At 48.7% G+C, this 27,924-nt stretch overlaps 4 protein-coding genes across 6 annotated transcripts; 1 reads left to right on the plus strand and 3 right to left on the minus strand.

Moving 5' to 3' along the window:
• Positions 1–241: 241 nt before the first annotated feature.
• On the minus strand, positions 242–8,463 carry LOC136958769 (MAGUK p55 subfamily member 7-like). Its single transcript, XM_067252869.1, has 16 exons — positions 8,371–8,463; positions 8,022–8,099; positions 7,657–7,734; positions 7,441–7,572; positions 5,300–5,381; positions 4,841–4,926; positions 4,651–4,725; positions 4,378–4,574; positions 3,924–3,985; positions 3,412–3,456; positions 3,008–3,202; positions 2,753–2,833; positions 2,440–2,533; positions 1,504–1,612; positions 959–1,093; positions 242–421 (listed from the first exon to the last, which is right to left on the minus strand). Exons 1-16 carry the CDS (start codon positions 8,461–8,463, stop codon positions 242–244), a joined length of 1,722 nt encoding a protein of 573 aa, XP_067108970.1.
• Positions 8,464–10,592: 2,129 nt separating this feature from the next.
• LOC136958710 (ATP-binding cassette sub-family D member 3-like) lies at positions 10,593–20,150 on the plus strand. Of its 3 annotated transcripts, none has more exons than XM_067252792.1 (23): positions 10,593–10,717; positions 11,169–11,205; positions 11,333–11,428; positions 11,552–11,640; positions 11,859–11,928; positions 13,070–13,167; positions 13,387–13,510; positions 14,029–14,085; positions 14,340–14,482; positions 14,563–14,632; positions 14,819–14,888; positions 15,199–15,296; positions 15,507–15,598; positions 16,001–16,092; positions 16,185–16,257; positions 16,596–16,659; positions 16,956–17,033; positions 17,124–17,189; positions 17,439–17,528; positions 17,657–17,776; positions 18,041–18,145; positions 18,494–18,550; positions 18,779–20,150. In XM_067252792.1, the coding sequence occupies exons 1-23, from the start codon at positions 10,608–10,610 to the stop codon at positions 18,854–18,856; spliced, it is 1,977 nt and encodes a 658-aa protein (XP_067108893.1). In that variant the 5' UTR covers positions 10,593–10,607; the 3' UTR covers positions 18,857–20,150. The 3 variants fall into 3 exon arrangements, with proteins under 3 accessions (XP_067108893.1, XP_067108892.1, XP_067108891.1); XM_067252791.1 differs by lacking the exon at positions 11,859–11,928 and adding an exon at positions 12,369–12,438; XM_067252790.1 differs by lacking the exons at positions 10,593–10,717; positions 11,169–11,205 and having other exon boundaries at positions 11,353–11,428; positions 11,556–11,640.
• Positions 20,151–20,243: 93 nt separating this feature from the next.
• On the minus strand, positions 20,244–21,209 carry LOC136958711 (caspase-8-like). Its single transcript, XM_067252793.1, is given in 3 exon segments — positions 20,244–20,611; positions 20,721–20,868; positions 20,871–21,209. Coding segments are annotated over 3 exon segments (648 nt in total). The 5' UTR covers positions 21,202–21,209; the 3' UTR covers positions 20,244–20,442.
• Positions 21,210–22,684: 1,475 nt separating this feature from the next.
• LOC136958770 (amyloid beta A4 precursor protein-binding family B member 1-interacting protein-like) lies at positions 22,685–27,680 on the minus strand. Its single transcript, XM_067252870.1, has 12 exons — positions 27,606–27,680; positions 27,093–27,156; positions 26,455–26,879; positions 26,307–26,384; positions 25,923–26,082; positions 25,657–25,778; positions 25,454–25,528; positions 25,069–25,212; positions 24,816–24,926; positions 23,793–23,891; positions 23,467–23,590; positions 22,685–23,131 (listed from the first exon to the last, which is right to left on the minus strand). The coding sequence occupies exons 1-12, from the start codon at positions 27,663–27,665 to the stop codon at positions 22,971–22,973; spliced, it is 1,623 nt and encodes a 540-aa protein (XP_067108971.1). The 5' UTR covers positions 27,666–27,680; the 3' UTR covers positions 22,685–22,970.
• Positions 27,681–27,924: the final 244 nt, after the last annotated feature.

Raw genomic sequence — 27,924 nt, forward strand, 5'->3', positions numbered from 1 at the left:
AGGCCTAACCTACCAGATAACTAACTAGCTTTGTTGCTAACTAACTATTTAGCTAACTGACTAGCTAACTGACTAGATGAGTAACTAACTAACAAGCTAAATAATTAGCCAACTGACGAATTAACTAGGTAGCTAACTAGCTAACTAACAAGGTAGCTAACTGACTAAATAACTTTGTAGTTAGTCCCGTCACCAGGCTACAGTACCAGGGTTTCTGAACCACCTCTGCTGCTTCAGGCGATCAGGTGCGGTTCCACCCGACGGGGATCCACTGGTTCTCCTTCCCCATCTTTCCCAGCTCCACCCTCAGCTCGGTAAACGCCATGGCGACGTCGCCGTTGACTACCACCTTCTCGAACAAGTGGCCGTACTGGGTTTCCATGGTGACGGCTGAGCCAATCATGTCCTGGAAGTCCTCCTCCTGTGAGGCAGTGATGATCAGTGGCTGGAACAGACTGTGTGTGTGTGTGTGTGTGTGAGGGTATGTGTATACGTGAGGTAATGAGTGTGTAAGTGAGGGTATGTGTGTCGGGGTTGGGCATGAGGTGCTTTAAGCAGTTGTCAGGTTAGTCTCATAACTACCATATATGTTCCCTTCTGCTGTGTGTGTGTGTGTGTGTGTGTGTGTGTGTGTGTGTGTGGTATGCCCCTTGTAAAACCTCCAGGTCACACACCTGGCTTGTAGCATGGTCTGGGGCTGCCCGCAACTGGGCTCAACACTGCCAGTGCCCCACAAAACACACACACACATACACACACACCTGCAGTCTGGAAGCGTACTTCTGCATCAGGGTGTTTTGACCCTGCAGCCAGTTAAGAGTTGACCTCTGACCTTTACCCTCAGTCAGAGGGGAGAGGAGTGTGAGTGTGTGTGTGTTCAGCTCACTGAGAAGGTCCTGGGTGTGTGTGTGTGTGTTCAGCTCACTGAGAAGGTCCTGGGTGTGTGTGTTCAGCTCACTGAGAAGGTCCTGTGTGTGTCCAGGTCTGACAGCAGCTTAGCTCTCCTCCTGGTGAGACGAAGCTCTTCCAGGGCCGGCGGCTTCACAAACACCACAAACGGTTTCTGCTCTGCCGTGTACAACCTGAGGATGGTCTGTGAAGGGGGGGAGGGGGAGGAGGGGAGGGGGTGGAGAGGAGCGAGACAGAGGGAGAGTGTGTAGAGAGGGTGGTAGGAGGGGAGGGGAGAAGGGAGGGAGAGTGTAGAAAGAAAGGGAGCAGAGGAGGGGGAGGAAGGGAAGAGAAAGAGGCAGGAGGGAGTGGGGTGAAAGAGGGAGGGGGGAGAGATGGGAGAGAGAGGTATAAGAGAATTGTGAGTTTAGTGAAACGAAGAAATGTCCAAACTAGTCCCAAAACCCTTTCCTCCACACAACAGACCTGACGACTTCCAGACAGATCGAAACCTCAGTAAGTCATGATTTGACTTGGCTTTTGTATCATCTATATTGTGATTGGCTGTCTGGCCTGTCTCCTGTATTGTGATTGGCCCTGTGGCATGTCACTCACCTGTGGCTGTACGTCCAGCAGACACACCTTACCCATCACCAGGACCTGGTGGACCGATGACACACTCAGTCCATAGTAGTTCCCCTTATGCTGCCCATACTCTATAAACCTGGGGAGGGAGAGGGGTGAGAGAGAGAGGAGGAAGAGGGAGAGAGAGGGGGGAGGGAGAGAGATAGATAGTACAGATAGCATAAACGTAGGAGTGCACTAATGAAACGTTTTGTTTTTCCCTCTCTAACCCTACCCCTCTCTCCCCATCATCTGCCTGTCTACTGCAGAACTGTCGTGTTGGATTATGCTCTGGAATATCAGCCGTGTCATCTCCGAGGAGAATGTTGACGTCAGTCTGTAGACCAGACAGCTGGGCCGGGTGGCGTTTAAACTCCATCTCCCACGATACACCCTGATCAAGAACAGCTGCTGGATGGACGCCTCTGATTGGTTGCCTCGTCGGTGTTCCACATGGTCGTGTTATCTTGTTTTGAGTACAAGTCCAGACATGTGTTTCTCTTGTCAGGTACAGATGTTGAATTTGAAAGTAGCAGAGGTTTGTTTGATTTGTATCACATTTGGCATTTACAGGACCGGTGTTTCACTTTCTTAAATGAGGTTAGAAGAAATCAAGTGAAACCTCAAGTCGACATTTACAACTGGTCTCAAGTTATGCTCATCCAAGATGTTTGTCTAGGTTGTAGACCTCAGGTTATAGACCCCAGGGTATGTAGCAGGTTGTAGACCCCAGGTTATAGACCCCAGGGTATGTAGCAGGTTGTAGACCCCAGGTTATAGACCCCAGGGTATGTAGCAGGTTGTAGACCCCAGGGTATAGACCCCAGGGTATGTAGCAGGTTGTAGACCCCAGGTTGTAGACCCCAGGGTATGTATCAGGTTATAGACCCCAGGGTATAGACCCCAGGACAGGAAGCAGAGGCCTACCTGTGGTCCAGAATGGCCTTCTCGAAGGTCTCTCTTGAGACAAAGTGATAGTCCACTCCATCTCTCTCCTGGCTTCTCCTCTTTCTGGTGGTGTCTGAGAGGGAGAGAGAGGGAGACAGGGAGAGAGTGAGGGGGGAGGGAGAGAGACAAAGAGTTGGTTAAATTTGATGTTTAAAAGTTTTAACCCTCTTCATCATCATGATCATCACTCAGTGAGTGAGTGACTCAGTGAGTGACTCAGTAAGTGACTCAGTAGATGACTCAGTAGATGACTCAGTGGTTGACTCAGTAAGTGACTCAGTAAGTGACTCACGAGGCACGGTGACGCTGTAACGTTCAGGGTCAGAGATCAGAATCCTCCTCTTTAGCTCGCTGACTCCTACACCACTGGGACCTGTACGTAAACAACAACAACCGGTAAATAACTACACGGCAAGGACAACAACCACATCTCACTGATGACAGACAGACAGACAGACAAACAGACAGACAGGTAATCAGACAGACAGACAAAATGGTGTGTGTGAGTGTGTGTATTGTGTGTGTGGTGTGTCTGAGTCCCACCCACCCACAAGCAGCACCAGGCGATGTGGGTCGTGGGGGGCCTTGAGGTAGGGAACCACCTCCAGGTATGTGGGGGTCTGGGCCTGGGTGTCCTGGGCATCCTGGGCATCCTTGGTCTGGGTCCCTGGGTCGTGGCTGGTCCTCCCGGCTTGGCTCTGACCAGCTTTCCTGCTCAGCCGGAAGCTCCTCCGCAGACCAGCTGCATCACAACAGGTGTGAGTCAGATACATACGTGTGAGAGGATAGGATAGAGGAGGAGAGAGAAGAGGAAAGGAGAAGACGAGAGGAAGAGAAGAGGAGAGCGGAGAACAGAGGATGTAGGACATTAGAACAGCTGGGGGTGAGAATGGTAACATAACAGGACTGTAATACAGGAGAACAGCTGGGGTGAGAATGGTAACATCTCACCAATATGGATCCCAGTTATGGCTCTATAGTCAGCATCCTCCTCCCCTGGTCAGAGTCAGAGAGAGACAGAGAGAGAAAGAGAGAGACAGAGACAAAGAGAGTGAGACAAAGAGAGAGAGACAAAGAGAGAGAGACAAAGAGAGAGAGACAGAGAGACAAAGAGACAGAGAGAAACAGACAGATGGATGTTGAGAGACAGAGAGAGGAAGACATAATGCACGAGACAGCTGGATAAAACACACCATGACATATCTTACCTTCCTCCTCTTTAGTGCAGCATGTGGACAGAACACAACACAAGTCAGTTTACCTGGGAGCTAGACTCACCTTGACAGGCACACATGACCCTTGGCCAGTGCTGTGACCTCCACCTTGACCTTTCCCCTATGACCCTCAGGACCTAGGGGTGAAATGGCCTACAGATGGGGTTTATATGGAAACACATCACCTGGTTGAGTGTGTGTATGTGTCTGTGTGTGTGTGTGTGTCTGTGTGTCAGGGTGTCTCATCACCTGAGTGTGTGTGGAGTCTGTGGGGCTGGAACAGGGCCAGAGGACGCTGGAGAGCTACCCTCCTACAGGCAAAGAAAAGCAGAAGAAATCACAGGGTTCTAGAAGGTTCAAGGAGACGACGACAGGGTTCTAGAAGGTTCAAGGAGGCGACGACAGGGTTCTAGAAGGTTCAAGGAGACGATGACAGGGTTCTAGAAGGTGCAGATTCTAGAAGGATGCAACTCAGGATGGGACAGGGTCTAGAAGTTCTGAGAGTTCTATGAGACACAGAGCTCTAGAGGATTCCAAGTTAGAAAGTGACAGATTGTAGCATTTTATAGGACATGATGACACAGGGCTTTGGAAGGTACAGATTGTAAAGTGTTCCAGTTTATGAAACTAAAAACATTACAGGATGTTAGAGGAACAAGCTTCAGGCATGCTGATTGGTCGATGGGAACGTCTGTGAGGTTACCTCTGCTGCAGCTGTCGGGAGGGGATTAGCCCCGCCCAGCTATTGCCGTCGGCATGACGACGGGCTTGCCACCAGTTGTCGTCCTGCTGGCTGAGGATCTCCAGGATGTCGCCCTTCTTGAAGGCTAGCCCCGCCTCCCTGCAAGGGATGGCAGGGTCGCCCAGAGGTTCGTAGTCAAACAGACACCTGACAAACACCTGAGGAGATAAGCAATGACGCTCAGTAGGATTGACTTGCCCTGTGGCCATCCAAATCAGGATGTGGTGTCAATACCTTGTTCTCATTGGCTGATAGTCCTTCCTGGGAGCCAGGGATCACCTTAAAGGTCACCGCCCCTTGAGACTGGGCCTGGGTGGAGAATAGAGGAGGTATGGACAACTGAGCAACACACACACACACACTTATACACACACACACCTACACACACACACATTCACACACATATTCACACACACACACAGACCAGAATGGGGACGACCTCCTCTGGCTGCTTGTCTTCCAGTGAGATCCCATTCACTTCTCTAAGTTCATCCCCCTCATGAATGAGGCCTGTGCAACACACACCACAGCAACTGTTATCATGTTATTACAGTCTTTAAAAGCTTATTACACGGTTATTACCCTGCAATAACCGCATCATACTGTAAAAACATTTATTTATTTATTTTCAAAAGGTGGATTTTTTTATGTATTTTTTTTGTTTCAAAAAAGAGGGTTTGAAACAGTTACAGGTAGTAGTAATGGCTACTTAAGTAAAAATAGCTTTTTACTTAAGTATATGTCAGAGCCCACACTTTACTTTAATTTGAGTGAAAAAAAACGTCAACTTTTTTAAACAAAGTGTTTAAAGTATTTTTAAACATGAGTATCTGTACTTCTACTTGAGTGAAGGATGTGTGTAGTATCTCTGGTGAACTCTCACCACTCTTATCAGCTGCCCCCCCTCTCATGATCCTGGCCACCACTATGGCCCCAGTGGAATCGCTCCTCCTGATGGTGGCTCCCTGGGGGGAGGGGGGGGGGGGGGTTAGAAGTAGTGGAGAGGTAAAAAAAAATATACTGAAACATGTTAAACTGAATTTAGATGTTGTAAGGATGAGATCTCTCAGCAGGCCGGAAAGAGTCACGACAATTATAAAAAGGGTTGACTCGGTTTTATTAGCTCGATGTCGGATCATGCCACCAATCCACAACAGAGTGGCTAGCATGAGTGAGAAAACATGTCTCTCAGAAGTCCTTTATATATGGCTGGACTGTACAAATATAGTTACCACCACAACATCTCCTTAAATGGTACACATTCCACAACTTGATGCACAGAAGAAACAACACACAGGTGATGCGGTCATCAATCATTGCTTCTACTATTCTCTGCATCTTGCACTTAACCTAAGTTGACCAGAGCACATTTCTTGATCTATATGTGTATTGTCCAAGGCCTGCTACGTGACCTCTTGACCACAGCAAGAGACAACCTCACATATGTATAGAAAATCTGCATATCAGATGTGTTGACTGGCAGGAGGAGATTGAAGAGATTGAGGATGGAGAAGGAGAAGGAGGAGATGGAAACTTTGGGCCAGCCAGCATTTCAGCAAATTGTGCATGTTGTCCAGGTACACACGCAATCCATCCATAAACGTCACCTCAGTCCAACAACAGTCGTTTGTTTCAGGACAGAAATTTGTTTGGCGTCTGCACTGATGCCAAATGTCAGAGCCAGTTACCACGCCAACCTTGCCTGCAGCAGATGGTATCAATAGGAACCCAATAGAAGTACAGCCCATAATATTGTGGTCCGTCAGGCCAGGTCAGGGTGGGGCTCCTTAGCTAGACGCTCTCAGAAACAGAACTGGAGATTTCTGCTCCACGTTGTATCAATAAAGTGCTCGCGGTCATTAGAAGGTCAGACTGGGATTCATCTTCATTTGGTATCAATAAAGTTTTTTTTTTACTCTGTCGTTGGCTCTTGATACAGACAGGCCACAGACATTCTAGTACACACACATGCACACACATGCACACACAGATACACACAAACACCACACACACTCACCTCACACAAAACCACACAGGCACACACATGCACTCACACACTCACACACACACACACTCACACACTCACACACACACACACACACACACTCACACACACACACACTCACACACTCACACACACACACACTCACACACTCACACACACACACACTCACACACACACACACACACACACAGTGTGGCTGTGCAGGCCCTCTGCAGGGTTTCATGGAGGATATGTGGCGTATGCGATGTGGAAGAAGTGAGTGTAGCGAGCAGAAAGGAGGGGCTCAGAGCAGCCCCAGAGTAGCCCCAGAGCAGCCCCAGAGCATCCCCAGAGCAGCCCCAGAGCAGCCCCAGAGCAGCCCCAGAGTAGCCCCAGAGTAGCCCCAGAGCAGCCCCAGAGCATCCCCAGAGCAGCCCCAGAGCAGCCCCAGAGTAGCCCCAGAGCAGCCCCAGAGCAGCCCCAGAGCAGCCCCAGAGCAGGGCAAGAGCAGGCCCACAGCATCCCCAGAGCAGGGCAAGGGGAAGGTGAGACCGGCTCCTCTCTCACCCCTCCCTGCGTCAGGGGCTTTCCTCCTGGCTGTACTCCTGCTCCACTGGCTTAGTCTGGCTCTGGGACTCATAAATCCAGAGCCTATAGAAAGACCCTGCACAGAGTCTGTGTTATATTACACCAGGACTGGCTGGACGTCAGGTATTGCTGCTGGAAAGAGGACGGCATTACATGCCCTGATGTTACATGGCTGTCTGAGCATGTAGATCTGGTCCTGGTCCTGGTTTTGTTGTTGGTACGGTTACATTTAGTCATTTACATTAAGTTAGATATGTCTGATTAGCATGACAGTAGTACAGTAGTGTTGTTAGCACGGTTAGCTATGTCTGATTAGCATGACAGTAGTACAGTAGTGTTGTTAGCACGGTTAGCTATGTCTGATTAGCATGACAGTAGTACAGTAGTGTTGTTAGTATGGTCTGGGGAGGTGGAGGTGTGTGGAGGTGGAGGGAGGTGGAGTTGTGTCTCACCAGGGGCTCCTGGCTCTTCACCAGGCTGACGATCTTGACTGAGTCCTCCTCCTCCCCTGAGAAGGCCGGCAGGGGGGGCAGCCTCGGGGCGTAGTCCTTCTGGGACACGGTTTCCAGGACTGACAGCAGAGCCTGGGGGGGGAGTGAGGTGTCTGTATATGTGTGTGTGTGTGTTTGTGTGTGCCTGTGTGTGTGTGTGTGTGTGTGTCTCCATACCTTGACGTGTGGTCTGGACAGTAGTCTGAGCAGCTCTATGGTGTCTGGGTCCTCAGAGGCCTGCAGCTTCTCCAGCAGCTGCAACACAACAACACATGCTTACCTCCACCCTGAGAACCACACCCGTCTGCCAGCGCATGGTTTATCTGCTCTGGTAGACAGGTCTTATCTGGCCACCCTCCCATTCAAACTGATTTCCCTCAGACCAGAATCTGGTCGGGTCAATCACAACCGTTTATCTGATACGGGCAGTGTTTGATATGATGACTGTACAGAGGAGCGTGTTTGTCAACAACCAGCGTGACGTTTCAATCATTGGTCATTGCTTTGTGAGTTGACAGTCAGTGTGTTTGGGTGAGACTCACGTCGCAGAGCAGAGCCTGTGTGTCGGCCTGGACAGGAACCGGCCTCCTGTCCTCAAACAGCCTCAGACGCTCGTGAACCTGTCAGGGGCGATACACCCTCTCTGTTACCTCTCTCCTCTCCACATGACCCTTCATCCAGGTATCCTTCAAGAAGGCTGGGTCAGAAAGGCCACCAGGTCATCTGGAACACTTGGAGAGCTCCGGAACCCCGTCTGCGTGTTCTGGAACGTCTGGGAGAGCGGGAAGGGCCGATGGAACCCTCAGGCGTTCTAGAACACGCCGGGTCTTTCTGAAACTCCCCAGCGTTCCAGGGTTCCCAGACGTGAGGTGTGTTTGTAGCCAGGGTCACCTTCAGGAGCAGGTGAAGTTTCCGGTCCTTCAGCAGACCATGCAGGAACCTGAAGTCCTCGTCTCTCTCTATCCCAGACATCTCCTCACACATATCTGGAGCAGAGCAGACCAGAGGTGACACACACACACAGACTCCTCCCTTTATGGGGGTCACAGGACAGAAGGTCACCGGACAAGGGTTAAAGGTCAAACTGAGGGTGTGGTGAAAACCAGAGACAGAACACACACATGTGCAACATTGCCCGTTAGTGAACTGGTTACATCACAAACACGTCTGCACTACATATAGTCTTGTCTACACTACATATTGTCCAGACTATACTATATATAGAGCAGTCCAGTCTATACTATCGTAGTCCTATCTGTAATATATTTAGGACTGTAGTTCTGTAGGAACAACAGCGCTCTCTGCTGAACACAAAGATACTTAGCAAGAGAGGGGTGGTTGTATATTACTATTATTATTTGATCTAGAAAGTTTTTATCTAGTTTGAGTGTGTTGGGTGAAAGGGTCTGTGTGTGTGTGTGTGTGTGTGTGTGTGTGTGTGTGTGTGTGTGTGTGTGTGTGTGTGTGTGTGTGTGTGTGTGTGTGTGTGTGTGTGTGTTGATTCATGCTGAATCCTGTAGCTTTTTTTCCCTTCTGAAACTGATCCTATTCTCTCTTGCATTCGATCTCACCGTGTTTGATGATCTGGAGATGTGTGCTCAGGCCACAGGCAGACTGACAGCAAAATCCTAAATTTCATTGAACAACAGGAGGGTTCATTTTACACACTGAGTGTTTAGACAGGCCCTCTCTCATGACATAGACCTATATAAACACTCCTGGTGTTCAGTGAACTCTTTGAAATGGGCTAGTTGTCACATCACCACAGCTGATCTGGGTCAGGCAGAGAGAGCTGGATCAATGGTGACTGCAGTCAACAACATCGACTCATGCATGTCTAACACATCTACACGGACACACAGCACCCGGCACACAGCACCCGTCACACAGCACCCGTCACACAGCACCCGTCACACAGCACCCGTCACACAGCACTGTGACACAGCACCCGTAACACAGCACCCGTCACACAGCACTGTGACACAGCTCCCGTCACACAGCACCCGGCTCACAGCACCCGTCACACAGCACTGTGACACAGCACCCGTCACACAGCACCCGGCGCACAGCACCCGGCGCACAGCACCCGTCACACAGCACCCATCACACAGCACCCGTAGCACAGCACCATAACGAATTCATTCTGTAGACACTTTCATCCAAAGCAACTTACATTGATTGAGCTACACCTGTCAACTATGACAAACACATCAATTAAACATCTCTCCTCTTCCTCCTACTCCTCCTCCCCTCATCTCTCCTCCTCCCCTCATCTCTCCTTCTCCCCCCTTTTCTCCTTCTCTTGCCCCCAGTCAGGGAGGTACCACTCACCAGAGCAGGGTCTGCCTCTGGTCTCCGAGGCCAGGATGGGTGCTTCTCCTCTGGGCGCGGTGGGTCTCGCCCCTGGTCTCCGAGGCCAGGATGGGTGCTTCTCCTCTGGGCGCGGTGGGTCTCGCCCCTGGTCTCCGAGGCCAGGATGGGTGCTTCTCCTCTGGGCGCGGTGGGTCTCGCCCCTGGTCTCCGAGGCCAGGATGGGTGCTTCTCCTCTGGGCACGGTGGGTCTCGCCCCTGGTCTCCGAGGCCAGGATGGGTGCTTCTCCTCTGGGCGCGGTGGGTCTCGCCCCTGGTCTCCGAGGCCAGGATGGGTGCTTCTCCTCTGGGCGCGGTGAGTCTGGCCTCTTCCCTCCTAGTACCAGAGCTCCAGCTGGCAGTGTCCTACATTCAGAGGGATCAATGGTGTGATGGGAGACCGAATGGTTGGAGCACACACACACACACACACACACACACATGAACACACAAATGCCATTCATGCACGCACTGAAACACATGTACACACTCACAAACACATGCACGCATGAACTGATTAATGCACTCCCTCACACACACACACAGGCACTTACGCACAACTGCACACACACACACACACACGCGCACACATATTAATACTCTTGTAGACTTTCTTAATGGAATGTTCTAAATCTTCATTTGTGTACATTTATACCATTCTTGAACACCATAGAGATAAATAAATAAATGATATCAATAATCAAACATGATCATTAATATGGTCCGCTTCCTGTTTTCCCAGCATGCAATCTGGTACTTTGAGACACAGAAGTAGAAAGATGGCGGCGGTCAGTAAGTATTTGACAGCCAAAAACTCTTCCATAGCCGGTGGTGTATTACTGTTGTTGTACCTTCTGAAGCGGAGGAGACAAGCGGCCAAGTTAAATGGGTAAGTTTACTTTGAAAGACGTGCAGCTACGCGAAAGGAGAAAAAAGTTATTAAAAGGTCACAATGCCACACAGATGTGGCCTATCTTGCTGTTAGTGCTACTGTAGCTGTCAAACCTGCTAAACAAGTGCAGCTTTCAGCCTGAGTTACAGACTAAGACAGTAGCAGACTAGCTAGCTAACATGAATATTCACAACCCGGTGACATTATTAACGGAAGAGTTTGTGTTTTTACACGAGCATAACCTTGCTGTGACTGACCGTGTCGCGATTCATTCAACCAACTAATACAGCAAACCACAACTACTTAAGTCAGCTAGCTAGCTAGGCAGTTAGCCAACAACATTCATTCAGACTCTGAATGTCAGTATGTGTGCTAAAGCGTCGTTTGAACGTTAGCCGAACAACTAGCTGGCCAGTTTGGGTGACGAACTCGTCTGTGTTCTGTGTAGGGGAAAGCGACCTTCAGAGGCTGAGAAAAGCAAAAATGTAAGTATGACTTTATGTCATTGTGTGTGTGTGTTCGTGTCTCTGTATGTGTGCTTGCATCATGTGTGTTGTGATGGGTGATGTGATGTAATGGGTGATGTTATAATGTGATGTTGTGGTCCAGCAGGACAGGCGACAGGAGAGGACCATGGTGGATAAGGTGTTCTTCACACGTATCCTGAACATCATCAAGATCATGGTCCCCAGGGTCGTCTGCAAGGAGGTGTGTGTGTGTGACTATATATATATGGGTGTGTGTGAGACTATACGGAGTGTGTACTTGTGTGTGTGTGGGTGACTATACGTGTGTGTGTGTGATATTAACCCAAGCCTCCTCTCTCCCCAGTCAGGATACTGTCTCCTGATAGCAGTCATGCTGGTGACCAGGACTTACTGTGACGTCTGGATGATCCAGAACGGCACAATGATCGAAAGGTAGGACACACACACACTCAAGCAGACACGCACACCTACGCACGCACACACACACACACACACAAACACACAGCTCTAGAAAAAAAAGAAACAATATTACTGCAGCTATATCCATATTCTGGCTACATGCAGCCTAGATGAATCCATGCACACGTACTGACATGCAGAAACTCTGTGAGAGCCCAGCCAGTGACCTGCTCCTCTCCTCCTCCCTGCAGCGGGATCATAAGCAGAGATGTCAGTCTGTTCAAGAGGCACTTTTACTCCTATATCGCAGTCATACCTGGGGTAAACCAAGCTGTAGTCTGGGTACCAGGTGCCCCTGCTCTGCCGGCCCAGTAACCCTGCACGCTGCCTGGGCTAGTGCTAGCCTCACTACCCCCTCCTGGGAGTGCTTGTTGAGATGTGTGGTGCTTTGTCACAACGACTGAGAACAACCTAGAGAGGATGATGTGGAGGAGGGAGAGCCAGGGCCTTTGTGTGGTGTGGAGGCCTCTGGTCCTGCCTCTGGTCCTGCCTCTGGTCCTGCCTCTGGTCCTGCCTCTGGTCCTGCCTCTAGTCCTGCCTCTGGTCCTGCCTCTAGTCCTGCCTCTGGTGGGTCCTGGTGGCGCTAAGCAGCCATGCCTCAGTTGTGCAACACTGAGCTTAAAGCCTGATTATAAACATGTTTGCTGTGTGTGTGTGTGTCCATCCTTGCGCGTGTTGACTCTATGCATGTTGGTTTGCAGTGCAATAATTGGTCGTTCAGCCAAAGATTTCAAGAGGTTCTTGTTCAACTTAATTAAAGTCATGCCGTTTGTAAGTCAAACTTTCTTTACTTCTGTGTCTGTTGTGGTGCCTAACTGTGAGCTACAGAACAACATGAGCTGTGATGACTAAACATGTTTAACTAACAACAATACTTACACGTGATTAAGGAGGAGCAGTGTGTCATGGGTGGTCAGGAGAGTGTGTAGTCTAGCTACCTGTCTCTCTGTCCGGGTGAATGAGTCTTCCTGTCTGTCTGTCTCTTTGTCTGTCTGTCTGGGTGAGACTTCCTGTCTGTGAGACGTCCTCCAGGAAGGTATAAACAAGGCAGCATCAGATGACTCTTCCTTTACTATGCGTTTCTTCAGACTTGTGATGTTCATTGGTAGACCATGTTCTAGATTAACCCTGCTTTAGGTTACTCTGTGCCTAGAATACTTGTCTAGTGTTCTAGAATACCTGCATTTTACACTACCCTGTATTTAGAATACCTGTGTTATAGAATAATATAGATAATATATAGAATAATACCGCCCCCCCCCCCCCTTACACACACACACACACACTCAGATCTCTAGTGGGAATTCTGGGTGCATTAATACTGCCTCAGCGAGATGTTGAATGACATCACGAGTGACATCACGAGTGAGCAGACCTCCTGCTGACTGTGTTCCTGTTCCAGATCTCCCTGGTGAACAACTTCCTGAAGCTGGGTCTGAACGAGCTCAAGCTGTGCTTCCGGGTCCGCCTGACCCAACACCTCTACGACCAGTACCTGCAGTAAGTGCTGAGGCCTGGCGCGCTCTGATGACATCATCCTCTGGCGCGCTCTGATGACATCATGCTCTTGAGTAGTTGTAGTAACCCGGCTAATTCCAGCCTTGGCCTTTCGCAAACACACTGGGCTCACGGCTCTCTGCATGCTGTCCAGTATTGGTCCAGGCATGTGTCAATCACTTTCTCTCAAACCCATCCTCCAATCACCTGTCTCGTCTCCAGGGGCTACACCTACTATAAGATGGGTAACCTTGACAACCGCATCGCCAACCCAGACCAGCTGTTGACACAGGATGTGGAGAGGTTCTGTAACAGTGTGGTGGACCTGTACTCAAACCTGAGCAAGGTGACACACACACACACACATACACACACACCTCAGTGTAGAAAGCATGTTGTGTTTACGTGGTACATGTAGTGAGTTGCAGGATGAGTTAGGGTGTGTTATGTAGTGAATAGCATGATAAGTTAGGGTGTGTTATAGTGAGGGTTATGGTGTTTTATATAGTGAGGGTTATGGTGTGTTATATAGTGAGGGTTATGGTGTGTTATATAGTGAGGGTTATGTAGTTATGGTGTGGTATGCAGTGAAGGTTATGGTGTGTTATATAGTGAGGGTTATGTAGTTATGGTGTGGTATGCAGTGAAGGTTATGGTGTGTTATATAGTGAGGGTTATGGTGTGTTATATAGTGAGGGTTATGTAGTTATGGTGTGGTATGCAGTGAAGGTTATGGTGTGTTATATAGTGAGGGTTATGGTGTGTTATATAGTGAGGGTTATGTAGTTATGGTGTGGTATGCAGTGAAGGTTATGGTGTGTTATGTGGTGATGGTGTGATTAGTTTCTCCCTCCTGCTCCTCAGCCTCTTCTGGACATCGGCCTGTACGTCTTCAAACTGACCTCTGCCATCGGAGCCCAGGTGAGCTCTGCCCTGCCCTGCTCGCCCTGCCTCACCCTGCCCTTCCTCACTGGTCCTGATCCTGGTTCTGGTTCTGATCCAGGTTCTGATCCTGGTTCTGATCCTGGTTCTGGTTCTGATCCTGGTTCTGGTTCTGATCCTGGTTCTGATCCTGGTTCTGGTTCTGATCCTGGTTCTGGTTCTGATCCTGGTTCTGATCCTGGTTCTGGTTCTGATCCTGGTCCTGGTTCTGATCCTGGTTGTGGTCCTCCCAGGGTCCGGTGTGTATGATCTCCTACCTGGTGTTCTCTGGACTGGTGCTGACCCGGCTCAGGAGGCCCATAGGCAAGATGACCGTTACCGAGCAACGCTATGAGGGAGAATACCGCTACGTCAACTCACGACTCATCACCAACAGGTCACTATCTGCTGTTCTCCTCCTCTCCTCTCCTCTCCTCCTCCTCCTCCCCTCCTCTAATGTGTTCCTCCTCTCCACAGTGAGGAGATAGCCTTCTACAATGGGAACCTGAGGGAGAAGCAGACCATCTATTCAACCTTCCACAAGCTGGTGAGATCTGGAGACAAGTCTGTAGTCATGGAGACCGGTCTGTAGTCATGGACACTGATCTGTTGTCTTGGAGACAGGTCTGTAGTTTTGGTGTCCTTGGGTGGCATGAGTAGTGTAATCTTGCCTCCTAAGTGGGTTTATGAAGTTATGGGTTGCCATGATCACATGGTCCCTTCCTCCCCTCAGGTGGATCACCTGCACAACTTCATCATCTTCAGGTTCTCCATGGGCTTTGTGGACAGCATCATCGCCAAGTGTGAGCGCTCCTCTTCCTCCTCTACCTCCTCCTCTTCCTCTTCCATCTCCTCCTCCCCTTCTTGCTCTTCCTCCCCCTTCTCCCCCCCTCCTTCTCCTCCCCCTCTTCCTCTTCTTCCTCCTATTACCACTAAGTCTCTCTCTCCTTCCTTCCTCGCCTCCTAGCTCCTAGCTCTCTTCCTCCATCCTCCGCTGCAACACTAAAACTGTGATACTGTATTTATTGATAAGATCAACTGCCAGTCCTCTTAAACACTTCCTTATTTACGTACTGTAGAATGTTGACTAACCTGAGGCTTCTCCCTGTACAGATATCGCCACCGTGGTTGGCTACCTGGTGGTCAGCAGACCCTTCCTAAACCACGCCCACCCTCGCCATCTACACAGCACGCATGCTGAACTGCTGGAGGTGAGATGGAGAGGGAGAGAGATGAGGAGGGATTGAGAATGAGAGAGAGGGAGAGAGAGAAAAAGACAGAGAATGCGTTTGTTGATTTGAGTCTCTTACCAAGTATCTTTGAGAGAGAGAGATATTGAGAGTGAGGGAGAAAGACAGAGAGAGTGAGAGAGAGTGTGTGTGTCTCTGTCTTACCCAGTTTCTTTGGTAACCCCTCCCCAGGACTACTACCAGAGTGGGCGCATGCTGCTCAGCATGTCTCAGGCCCTGGGAAGGATCGTGCTGGCTGGCAGGGAGATGAGCAGGCTGTCTGGGTAAACTACACCACTACCGTCCTCTACTCCTCTCTCTCTGTCTCTCTCTCTCTGTCTCTCTCTCTCTCACTCACTCATCTGGTTCTCTCTTGCTGTACTTTTACTCTCAATTTATTTTTCTCATCTACTCCCCTTCTCCTCTGACTCCCTCTCATCCCTCCTCTCTTCCTCTTCTCCTCTGACTCCCTCTCATCCCTCCTCTCTTCCTCTTCTCCTCTGACTCCCTCTCATCCCTCCTCTCTTCCTCTTCTCCTCTGACTCCCTCTCATCCCTCCTCTCTTCCTCTCTGCTCTCTTCCCTCCTCTCTTCCTCTTCTCCTCTGACTCCCTCTCATCCCTCCTCTTCTCCTCTGACCCTCTCATCCCTCCTCTCTTCCCTCCTCTCTTCCTCTCTGCTCTCCAGGTTCACTGCTCGCATCACAGAGATCATGCAGGTCCTAAAGGAGCTGAACTCAGGGAAATATGTGAGGACCATGGTGTCCCAGCAGGGCAGAAGTGAGTGTGTGTGTGTCGCTGGTTCTTGTTGTGTTTGCTTCCCTGGGTTAGGGTTTGTTGACATGTTTGTGTTGACATATTTGTGTTGACAGATCATGAGTTGCTGGACAGACTCACGCTGGTACCAGGAAGTGGGGAGATCATCCACGCTGACAGGATCATCAGGTAGAAACACCACTGAGGTAGAAACACCACCGAGGTAGAAACACCACCGAGGTAGAAACACCACCGAGGTAGAAACACCACCGAGGTAGAAACACCCTTCATCCATCTCTCCATCTATAATTCATTAATTCATGGGGATGAGTATAGCTCAGTGGTTAGAGCACTTGACTGGAGATCACAGGTTCACATTCCCCCTGTACTGGACATCGTTTTGGATAAAAATGTCTGCTAAATCCATTAATTCATCCTCACATCACCATCCACTCTTCATCCCTCCATCTCGTGTCTGTGTGTATGTCTGTGTCTATGTCTGTGTGTATGTCTGTGTGTGTGTGCAGGTTTGAACACACTCCCTTGGCCACACCCAACGGAGACATCCTCATCAGAGACCTCAGCTTCGAGGTGAGACCCTCACCATGGCAACCATGCTCTCACCATGGCAACCACATTCTCAGTGTCTCATGGCTTGTCCTGACTTCAACCATGGTCTAACTATCTATGGGTATCCATGGTCTAACTAGTTATGGTCATCCATGGTCTAACTATCTATGGTCATCCATGGTCTAACTAGTTATGGTCATACGTGGTCCTGCCCCTGCTCTGCTGGCTGGGCAGGTCATGTGTGGGCTGCTCTCTGCTGGCTGGGCAGGTCATGTGTGGGCTGCTCCTGATGCTGTTGTCTCTGTCGCCCCCTGCAGGTGCGTTCAGGCACCAATGTGCTGGTGTGTGGACCCAACGGCTGTGGGAAGAGCTCTCTGTTCAGAGTCCTGGGGGAGGTGAGGGGCCACACACACACACACACCTCTTTTTCTCACAGGTTGTGTGTTTTTCATTTTGTGTTTTCAACTCACCTGTGTGTGTGTCAGCTGTGGCCCCTGTTTGGAGGTCGTCTGACGAAGCCTGAGAGAGGGAAGCTCTTCTACGTCCCCCAGGTAAAAATACCTGCATATCCCATCTCCCTCTCCATCTCCCTCTCCTCTCCTAGTGACATTGACACCTACTAAATCTGTCAACTCTGTGTGTGTGTGTGTGTGTGTGTGTGTGTGTGTGTGTGTGTGTGTGTGTGTGTGTGTGTGTGTGTGTGTGTGTGTGTGTGTGTGTGTGTGTGTGTGTGTGTGTGTGTGTGTGTGTGTGTGTGTGTGTGTGTGTGTGTGTGTGTGTGTGTGTGTGTGTGTGTGTAGAGGCCCTACATGACGCTGGGATCATTGCGAGACCAGGTGATCTACCCCGACACTGTCCAGGACCAGAGGAGGAAAGGGATTTCAGACCAGGTGACCTGTCTGCCAATCTGTCTGTGTTTTTGCCTGTCTGTCTGAATGCCTGTCTCTCTGTACGTGATGTATGTGAGTATACCCTGTGCAGTGTGTGTAACGACCTGTGCTGTGTGTGTGTGTACCAGGTGTTGAAGGAGTACCTGGATAACGTGCAGCTGGGCCACATCCTGGATAGAGAGGCCAGCTGGGACTCAGTCCAGGACTGGATGGACGTGCTCAGTGGAGGAGAGAAGCAGAGGATGGCTGTAAGTGTGGGGGAGGGGTGTGTGTATGTGTTGTTCTCTGTGGCGTATTCTATCTTGCTACTGAGTGTGTAGTGAATAAATGTGTTGTTGTTTACCTGCAGTAGTAATGTGTTGTTGTTTACCTGCAGTAGTCATGTGTTGTTGTTTACCTGCAGTAGTCATGTGTTGTTGTTTACCTGCAGTAGTCATGTGTTGTTGTTTACCTGCAGTAATAATGTGTTGTTGTTTACCTGCAGTAGTCATGTGTTGTTGTTTACTGTGCAGATGGCCAGGCTGTTCTACCACAAGCCCCAGTTTGCCATCCTGGATGAATGCACCAGTGCTGTCAGTGTGGATGTAGAGGACTACATATACAGCCACTGTAGGAAGGTACAGTACACACACACGCAGCCTCATGCACACACACACACACACACACACGCAGCCTCATGCACATACACACACACACACACACACACGCAGCCTCATGCACACACACACACACACACACACGCAGCCTCATGCACATACACACACACACACACACACACACACGCAGCCTCATGCACATACACACACACACACACATACACACACACATACACACAAAGTATTTGTAGGATGATGTCAACAGTCACAGTCGTCTAGATAACTGACCCTAGCCTGACCTCTCATAGAAGTGCACCTAACCCATCCTAACACCTCACCTGTCTGACGTCCTCCTGTTCTCTGGCCCAGGTGGGGATCACACTCTTCACCGTGTCACACAGGAAGTCCTTATGGAAGCACCACGAGGTAGGAACATCTACTTCCTGTCTACTACTTCCTGTCTCCTACTTCCTGTCTCATTCTTGAGGCAGGTGTTGCCAGATGTTTCGCATGACAGATCTACTTCCTGTTCATCACACCAGGAGCTAGTAGTAATGATAGCTGCAGTTTGATTGGCCGATTTTTCTCTACTGGGATATAGGTTTGCTTTGAGGCCTTTGACAGGAAGTAATGTTTGTAACTTCCTGTCCCCAGTTCTATCTGCACATGGATGGGCGGGGCCACTACGAGTTCAGACCCATCACCAAGGAGACGGTGGAGTTTGGATCCTAACGACCGTTGTCCAGCACCTCATCACACATACTGTAGAGAAAGGGGGGGTGTAGAGAGAGAGAGAGAGAGAGAGGTGTCTGAATGTTACTGTATTACATAAAGCTTCCACAGCACAGTCAGAGCTCCCAATCAGAGCCCTCCTAACAAGGTACCGTAGACAGACCTTCCAATCAGAGCCGTCCTAACAAGTTGGACTGTAGAGCCACTGTGTGATGACTGGTTTAACCTCCGGGGGGCGCCTCTCCTGTTGCTCAGATCATTCCCCCAGACCTGTGCCATTAAACCTACATGCCTGGCTTCTTTGCCTTGGTCCTTAGCTGAGCATCCGAGCCTTGATCCCTAGCCTAGCATCCTAGCGTAACATCCTAGTCTAGCCTAGCATCCTAGCGTAACATCCTAGTCTAGCCTCCTAGCCTAGCATCCTAGCGTAACATCCTAGTCTAGCCTCCTAGCCTAGCATCCTAGCGTAACATCCTAGTCTAGCCTCCTAGCCTAGCTTCCTAGCAGTTTCTCCTAGCCTGGCTTCCTAGCCTTGCCTCCTAGCCTCCTAGCCTAGCTTCCTAGCCTAGCTTCCTAGTCTAGCTTTCTAGCCTCCTAGCCTAGCTTCCTAGTCTCACACGAAGCAGACTGCAATGTGGTCTCTCATCGCCATGTTGGCCTCTGATTGGCTGACCTACCACCTGCTAAGTAGAGCTAGGGGTCAAGAGTTGGAGGTCACCAGGGTCAAGAAGGAACCAGCTCACCTGTGTCATAGAGGATGTTGTGTATGTGTGTGTGTGTGTGTGTGTGTATTTAAACAGATACTGTGCTGAGAAGCTAGCCTTACCTCCCATGTTGTGCCTACAACAGGGTTTCTATGGTTACATAAAACAATCGGTTCTGATATCAACAAGATAAATTATGTCATCTTTAACTTTTGCCTAAAGCGTGTTAATGACTGACACCACCCTGAAGTGCATTCTGCATAGCTACATTAATTTACTGCACTAAGAATCAACCTATGAACTCACTGTATAATGTTTAGTCTGGATTACAACACAGTCCATACAGTTTGGATTATATGAGGTACTTGTAAGTACATATGGACTTTCCTACAGTGAACCTGGCCAGTTGCTGCCACAGTGAACTGCACAGTGAGTCATCTTTTTAATCTGTCCTGTTAGACTGTAATGTGTTCCTGTAAAGGAGGCTGATGATGATGTGAATGGCTGTTACCATGGTGAAGTTGAATGGCTGTAAAATGAACAATAGGTTTATATTCATTTAGTTGATTTAATATATTTCTTGAAAACAACCTGTGGTCTCGGTCTCTTCTGGTTGTCATGGTGACCTGGGAGAACAGGAAACAGACCTGTGAATTTTGATGCTTTTATTTGTGATTCAGATAACAAAGCATGAAGTACTTACAGATTACAGTACAAGTACAAAGAAATGTTTGTACAAAATGCTAGATATTTAATATCCTAAGTCAAATTAATACATAATGTACCATTAGGGCACACTTAATCTGTTTTGGAAGATACTTGGAAGTAAAAATGACAAAATTGTCACAGGAAAACAGGAGCATATGATTTGGGAGCGTTCTTTCATTGAAGAACACAGCCGGAACTGTTTGATCCAGACCTGCCGGGATATGGATGAGAAACAGGAAACACCAGCCTCTTTCTCAGGGTGAAAGTGGGTTCGGAGATCTGTGTATTTTTTCCTTCACTCACTTTTTCATTCACTTCAGTCAAGATGTACATGATGTCTTCTCTGCAGAGAGAAACACAGTTAACTCACACACCTCACTACTAACAAAAAACTAGCCTTAATTTGGATTGGCACAGATATGTAAGGAAAATGATTACTGAGGAATTAATACCTGGGGCAGTGTAAGATCAGTTCGTGACACAGAGCCTGGATGAAATAGGCCCCCGAAAGTGAATTCCTGTAGGAGAAATAATGCAGCACGGTTGCCTCGACAATCAGGAAATCGGCCTCTGATGGTTCCTGGAACTCCCAAGGGTTTAGTATGGTTCCGCTTCACCATCGACAGGCTCTTGCTTAACTTCCCCCATGGGATGGTTCCCCCGACATGCCTGGATGAAGAACACCTTGGGCTTGCCGATGAGGGCTGGGCAGTTCACACCGTTGAATGGCGAGAGAAAATTGTTTATGGGAAGCACTTTGTCGTCAACACCTGCAACACCACCCTCATCTCCATGGGACAGGATGGAGCAGATGAAGGCATCACCATGTTGTGGAACGTCCTTCAATGGAGCGTACTCTCCATTGACGTACTCGTACAGACCAAGCTGCTTCAGATCAGCCAGATACTGCAGATCACCACCAGGATCGGACATCTTTTTCAACTGAGAGATTACCTTCACCACTCTCTCGATCTCTTGTTTCTTCTGATCCATACACAGCAGCACTTTGAACCCCAGCCAGTCAAACACAGTCGACAGGGATTCTGCAGCAGAATTGTATTACCGATTAAATGACTGCATTTAAAAGCTAAACGCAATTGATTTAGCTATACGTTTGCTTCTATCTTAGTCGACTCATTCCCTTCAAGTCATAAAAGATGTGAAGGTGAAGAGGTTGTCATACCAACATCCATCTCTGTTCCAGCTCTTTGACCTAATCTTTTAAACGTCTTGTTGCTGATGATCAGACAGATTCCTCGGGGCGTGCTCTCAATTAGATACTCGTGGCTCTAATTGAGTGTTACTGTCTTACCTCTCTCTCTCATAAGACAGTAACACACACATCCACTCATTTCTCTTTACCATTTCAAAAATATTTTATTCACCCTGAATATATATTTTGTGTTCAACAAATGTTTAATAAACTTGAATATAAACAACACTAGCTGACAAAAATATGTCACCTTTTTGGTTACATAAGGATTTATATTGACATAATGACATATTACTTACCACCTGGAATGTCTTACTGAGATCTTCAAAATGCTTTACAATCTCTTTGTAAACCGGACACCGTTTTTGGGTTGCCACATTTAGACAGCATTTGCAGAACTCATGGCTACCGAGTTTACAGATTGGACCTTTGTGAGACATCTTCTTTGGCATCTTCTTCCAAAGCAGCACAAACACACAGCTTGATCTGGAGAGCCGGGTTAACTACACAGCTGAGTTCTGCGATGTGAAGAAGTTGAATTTGAAGTTGGTGGTTGTGATGCACGATGTGCAGGTGACGTGTTGAAGTTCAACAGGAGGAGAATGAACACAGCTCAACGGTAGCGTCCAATCTTAATACGTGGTTTACAAATGAATGGGAAATCCACATGACAGCCCTGGCAGAGAGTGAACGGCACAGAAAACACAGAGCAAAAGACAGGAGATAATTTTATACACAAGAAATCAAGTGACCACGTACTGGAAAAAGAAGGGGCAGATATTACATAACAGGATGTTTCTCTTTATACTCAGGATTGGGAGGGGACATCCTGTTATGGCATGTCTGTGAAATATTTTACTGTTGCTTATCCAGTGAGACTTACAGTAAGTACAGAACATTCCCCTGAGGCAAGTAGGGTGAAGTGCCTTGCCCAAGGACACAACGTCATTTTTCACAGCCAGAATCGAACCGGCAACCTTCTGGGGGGGATTGTTCCTCATATCTGTCTATATAATGAGAGGTCCAGAGAGATGTGGCGTTACTTTTTGTGTTTAAATGGTTAGCTTGGAGACAAGCTAGCAGACCCACTTTGTACCACCATGGCTTTTGTCTCCTTGCGAGCATGCTGCATGTAATAAACTTCCTTGAGATTCATCGACTCCACACTTTTTAATACATACATAAGCACAGGTTTATTGTCACTCACATAACACATGTACTTCCCCAGACTGCCCCCTAGATGGCGACAATACTTCATTAATTTAAAGGGCTTCAAGATGGGAAAACGCAGTCCCATTTAAACTGCATGTTTTCCTGTGAACACTAATTCTAACTAAAGGAAAATGTATAACAACCTTATCTTTTCTCCCCCTACTTCCAGGTTTTGCATCCCAGGCCAGCCCAGACGGGTGGAGCTTGCACCCTTAATGGTCATATCATTAATAACTCCGTCCATGTGGGCCACCCTAGGTTCTAAAACAGGGATCCCTTAAACGTTGTTGGAGCCCCTCCCAGGAGGGGGCGGGGGCTTGAAGTCAGGGGGAGGCACTGAGTCGTCCTGGATGTCTTCTGCCATTGGCTGGATTTGAGAGGAGGAGGAGATAGGAGTTGATTGACAGGTCTGTGAAGCCTCCTCATTGGTTCTTCTTGCTGTTAATCGGAAGTAGACAACGTAGGTTGTGTGTGTGTGGGTGAGTTGTAAGTGCTATTGAGCACGTGTGTATGTATATGAGTGAATTTGTGTGGAAGTGTGTCTGGATCTGTGTGTGTGTCTGGTTCTGTGTGTGTGTGTGTGTGTGCGGGGATCTGAGTATGTGTGTAAGTGTGTGTGGATCTGTGTGTGTGGATCTGAGTGTGTGTCTGGTTCTGTGTGTGTATGTATGTGTGTGGGGATCTGAGTATATGTGTGTGTGTGTGTCTGTATCTGAGTGTGTGTGCCTGTGTGGATCTGAGTGTGTGTGTAAGTGTGTGTGCTTCTGTCTCACCTCTGGGCTGACTGGAGGGTGTGGTCGGGGCAGAGGCAGTCAGGCAGGTCAGGAGAGGGGTGGAGCTGAAGGTGGAGGCTGTCTTCAGTGCTGCCTGGTAGCTCTTATACAGGACGGCCCCGTACTATAAAACAATCACACACACCAAGCTCTACTGCAGGGGACAAACCTAACATGCTGCTTCATTATTCAGGAGTGTGTAAACAACAGACTATTTACAGACTGCAAAAATGTGTATTTGCATGTATGTGTGTGTGCGCTGTGTGTGTCTATGTGAGTGTGAACAGGTCATGCCTGCTCCTGATTGGGTCAGCGTGTCAGGTGACCTTGGCGACCCGGATGGAGGCGACCCAGAGGAGCAGACTGGGCTCGTCCTCACAACACAGGAAGCGCACGTACCGGGACTCCCTCTGAATCCTGGGGTGCTGCGGGGGTCAGAGGTCAGGGGTCAGCATGGCCAGGGGAAGGGGCGGGGCCAAGGGGGAAGGACAAATCAACGTACCGCGAGCCCGGGGCTGTCACACTCACTGGTCACTCAGACAACCCAAGATATTTACTGACCCCTTAAAAATATACATACATATTGTATATATAATATTTATATTATTATGATATTATGTTTATAAACTATATATAATGTATACTATAAATAATGTACTTTGTAATATTATATTATACAATAGCATCTCAAAAATGTTAATAATACATTGGAACAGGTAAGCCTCTTACAGGTCCACCACTGATATATCTTATTTTTAAATGTATATATTTACAGGGGCAAATGAAATATAGTTCCATATTTGGTGAAGTCGCCCCACACAGGGATGGGTGTAAGATGTACACGATCTCCGCCCTCCATGTGAGAACCACACTAGTTCTGCTTCCTGTGAAAGCATCTTTCATGCCTCACTTCCTGTCCCCCACAGAGCATATTTCTAATGTGTTAGAAAGTGTTAATTTTGCACTTTCACCCACAGAGTGGAGTCTGTGCTTACCAGGTAGCAAGCTAACCACACCTCAGATACCAGGCTTCTATTTCAGAAGCTCTCTACTCTGTCTCTGTCTATAGCTGCATATACATAGCTAGAGGGATAGATATATAGAGGTTGTGTGCACATACAAGAATATGTTACTTTCACACCCTGAAGAAGTTTCAAGCCTCACAATCAAAAGCCACTTTTTGAGATTATGAGTTCATAGATGGAAATAAATGTGTGTCCTATGACTTGTAACAGTATGTGCCTGGCTGTCTGCCTGCCTGTTTTTCTGCCTGTCTGTCTGCCTGTCTGGCTGTCTGTCTCCCTGTTTTTCTGCCTGTCTGTCTGCCTGTCTGTCTGTCTGTCTGTCACCTTCAGTATGAAGCAGTGGTCTGTTGGAGCTTTGAATCTCTGTCTGTAGTCTGAGGTGGTGTAGATGTTGACTTGGTCCAACTGGAGGAGGCAAGCCAGGTCCATGGATGTCTGCGCAGTAAACACAATCAAAACAACAACAAACAAACAAACACACCTCAGATTAGGAGCCAATCAACAGACTAGGTTAGCAGACACACTTCCTGGTTTTCTATACTACTTCCTGTCTGCTAGTGTAGCACTTCCGGTTTACCTTGGTCTTTCCCTTAGGAACATAGTATATTCCGGAAGGGCGCAACAGGAAGTAGCGTTGTTTCCATGACTTTTTGCCACCCTCCTTCAGGAAGAGGGGGCCCTCCAGGTCTGGAACCCTCACTGGCCCTCCCTCAAAGTTCTCCTGGAGACACACACACACAGGGAAGGTTCGTTAGATGAAAAAGTAGTTTTTTGTATTGTATATACATGTGTGTTTTGTCTATGTATCTGTCTATCTAGCAGATTAAATGACAAATGATAAGTAAACAATAGTATACGTATATGACTCTCTCTCTCTCTCTCTCTCTCTCTCTCTGTCTCTCTCTCTCTCTCTCTCTCTCTCTCTCTCTCTGTGTGTGTGATGTGTGTTAGCAGAGTGTCACCTTCAGCAGGATGTCCTTCTGCCTCTCACTGTTGTCATTCAGGACTTGGTTGCTCTTTCTCCACTGATAAAACACCTGGAAGAGATCTGCGCTGTCACGTGCTTCCTGGAAGTTCTCTTCACCGCTCCTCCTATCTCCTCTCCCCTCTTCCTCATCCCTCCTCCCCTCTTCTTCCCCTCCTCCCCTCCTCCTCCTCTCCCCACCTGTGGTTGTGTGAAGATGGAGTACTTGCTGGTTCTTCTGAGGAAGCTGAGGGTGTTGCTGCTGTCTCGTGTCCAGGAACAGAGAGCTTCCACCAGCTTCTCATGGTCCTCGAAGCCCCGCTCTAGAACGAGACAGGAACAACCGCTTGACACTCATCCATGTGTGTGTGTCTAAACGTGTGTGTGTCTAAACGTGTGTGTGTCTACACGTGTGTGTGTGTCTACACGTGTGTTGACGTGCGTGTCTGTGTGTGTGTGTGTCTCACCCGCCTGCAGTTCAGGGTTGGTCTCACACAGACTCCAGTCCAGGCTGTGGTCGCAGTGCGTCTTTTCAAATAGGTCGTCTAGAACGTGTCTCACTGTCTGCCGCTCGTCCACCATCAGCGTCTTGGAGCTGCCGTCCTCCAGGAACACCCTCACCACCAGCTGGACACACACACACACACATGCAGACACACACACACACACACACACATGCAGACACACACACACAGACACACACACATGCAGACACACACACATGTTTCAGGGAACCATTGTAGCTCTTAATTTGTTCAAACTCTCTCTTTCCTTCTAGCTTTCTCATCTCTCTCTCATCTCTCTCTCATCTCTCTCTCATCTCTCTCTCATCGCTCTCATCTCTCTCTCACCTTCCTGATCTTGGCCTGCTGGATCTTCTGCAGAGCCAGCTTGATCTTGTCAGCTTTGGCCTGGGCCTCTTGCTCTGCCTGGTAGAAGAGGTAACGGATTAACGGATGAATTAATGAATTTATAAAACAAAAGGAGTGCGAACAGTACCTCTGAAAAGAGGACTTTTCCTGGTCCCGTTCCTAGTCCTGGTTCTAATCCATGTTCTGGTCCTGGTCCTGTTTCTAATCCAGGTTCTGGTCCTGTTCCTGGTCCTGGTCCTGGTCCTGGTCCAGGTCCTGGTCCAGGTCCTGGTCCAGGTTCTGGTCCTGGTCCTGGTCCTGGTCCAGGTCCTGGTCCTGGTCCTGGTCCTGGTTCTGGTCCTGGTCCTGGGGAGATGTTTGAGGGAGGCGGCGGGGGAGGAGGAAGAGCCCCCCACTGGCTGTCCTCCCGCCCGGTCATCCCCCCTGCGGAGCGCCTCCCCTGAGACGACCCCAGCTCTGACCCCTGGGACGACCCCAGCTCTGACCCCAGCTCTGACCCCAGGTCAGCCATCAGAGCATCCAGATCACGGTCCTCCAACTGCTGCAGAGACTCTGCCACAGAGGATCATGGGAATTCAAAATGGTGGGGACTAAGGGACAGTTTCCTACAGACTAGACTAACGCTCTCCTGCTCCTGGAGAGATACCCTCCTGTGGGCTCATAGTCCTTAACTGAATCTTGAACTCTGAACTCTAAACCTTGAACCTTGAATCCTGAACTTTAAACCTTGAACCCTGAACTTTAAACCTTCAGCCTCTTTCTCACCGTTCAGGTCGGAGAAGCCGATGGAGCTGATGACATCTCTGGAGATGACATCTGACCCCAAACTCTGAGAGGACGGAGAGGGGGACAGAGGGGTGGAGAATGAGAGAAGGAGATTTGAAGGTTTGAACTAAGCATAAAACCTTGGTTCTAGGTAAGTCTTGCGACTGTGTAATTCAAGCATTGGCAGAAATGGTGGATGTTTGAAACAATCTGAACATTGTCTTCTGACTTTCTCAGAAGGGAACTAATTCTAGGCTCCAACCACTGAACTAATTCAGTGGTTAGAGCATTTGACTGCAGATTGAAAGGTTGCAGGTTCAAGACTGTCTGCGATTGTACTCCTGAAATATGCATTGTGTGATCTGTAGTTTGAGATGAGCCCACGCTTAAATGACTGAAGCATGATGGGATCTGTAGTTAAATACATTCCTACATTCCTACAAATCATGGGAGATGCAGTTGAGAGATGGTCTTGATGACTAAAGCGTCATGGGACATGTAGTCTCTACTCACCTGAGTGAGGAGGTCCATCTCACCCAGCAGGTCAGTGAAGATAGTGTCCACGTCTTCCATCTGGACACAAGCAGGTACACTTCAGATACACACACGCTCTACACATCAACACACACACACACGCTCTACACATCAACACACACACACGCTCTACACATCAACACACACACACACGCTCTACACATCAACACACACACACACGCTCTACACATCAACACACACACACACGCTCTACACATGAATGCACAGTCAGACAGTCAGACAGTCAGACAGTCAGACAGACAGTCAGACAGTCACACAGTCACACAGTCCTTTGCTC

Source organism: Osmerus mordax, chromosome 16 (genome assembly GCF_038355195.1).
Source record: "Osmerus mordax isolate fOsmMor3 chromosome 16, fOsmMor3.pri, whole genome shotgun sequence".
Lineage (NCBI taxonomy): Eukaryota > Metazoa > Chordata > Actinopteri > Osmeriformes > Osmeridae > Osmerus > Osmerus mordax.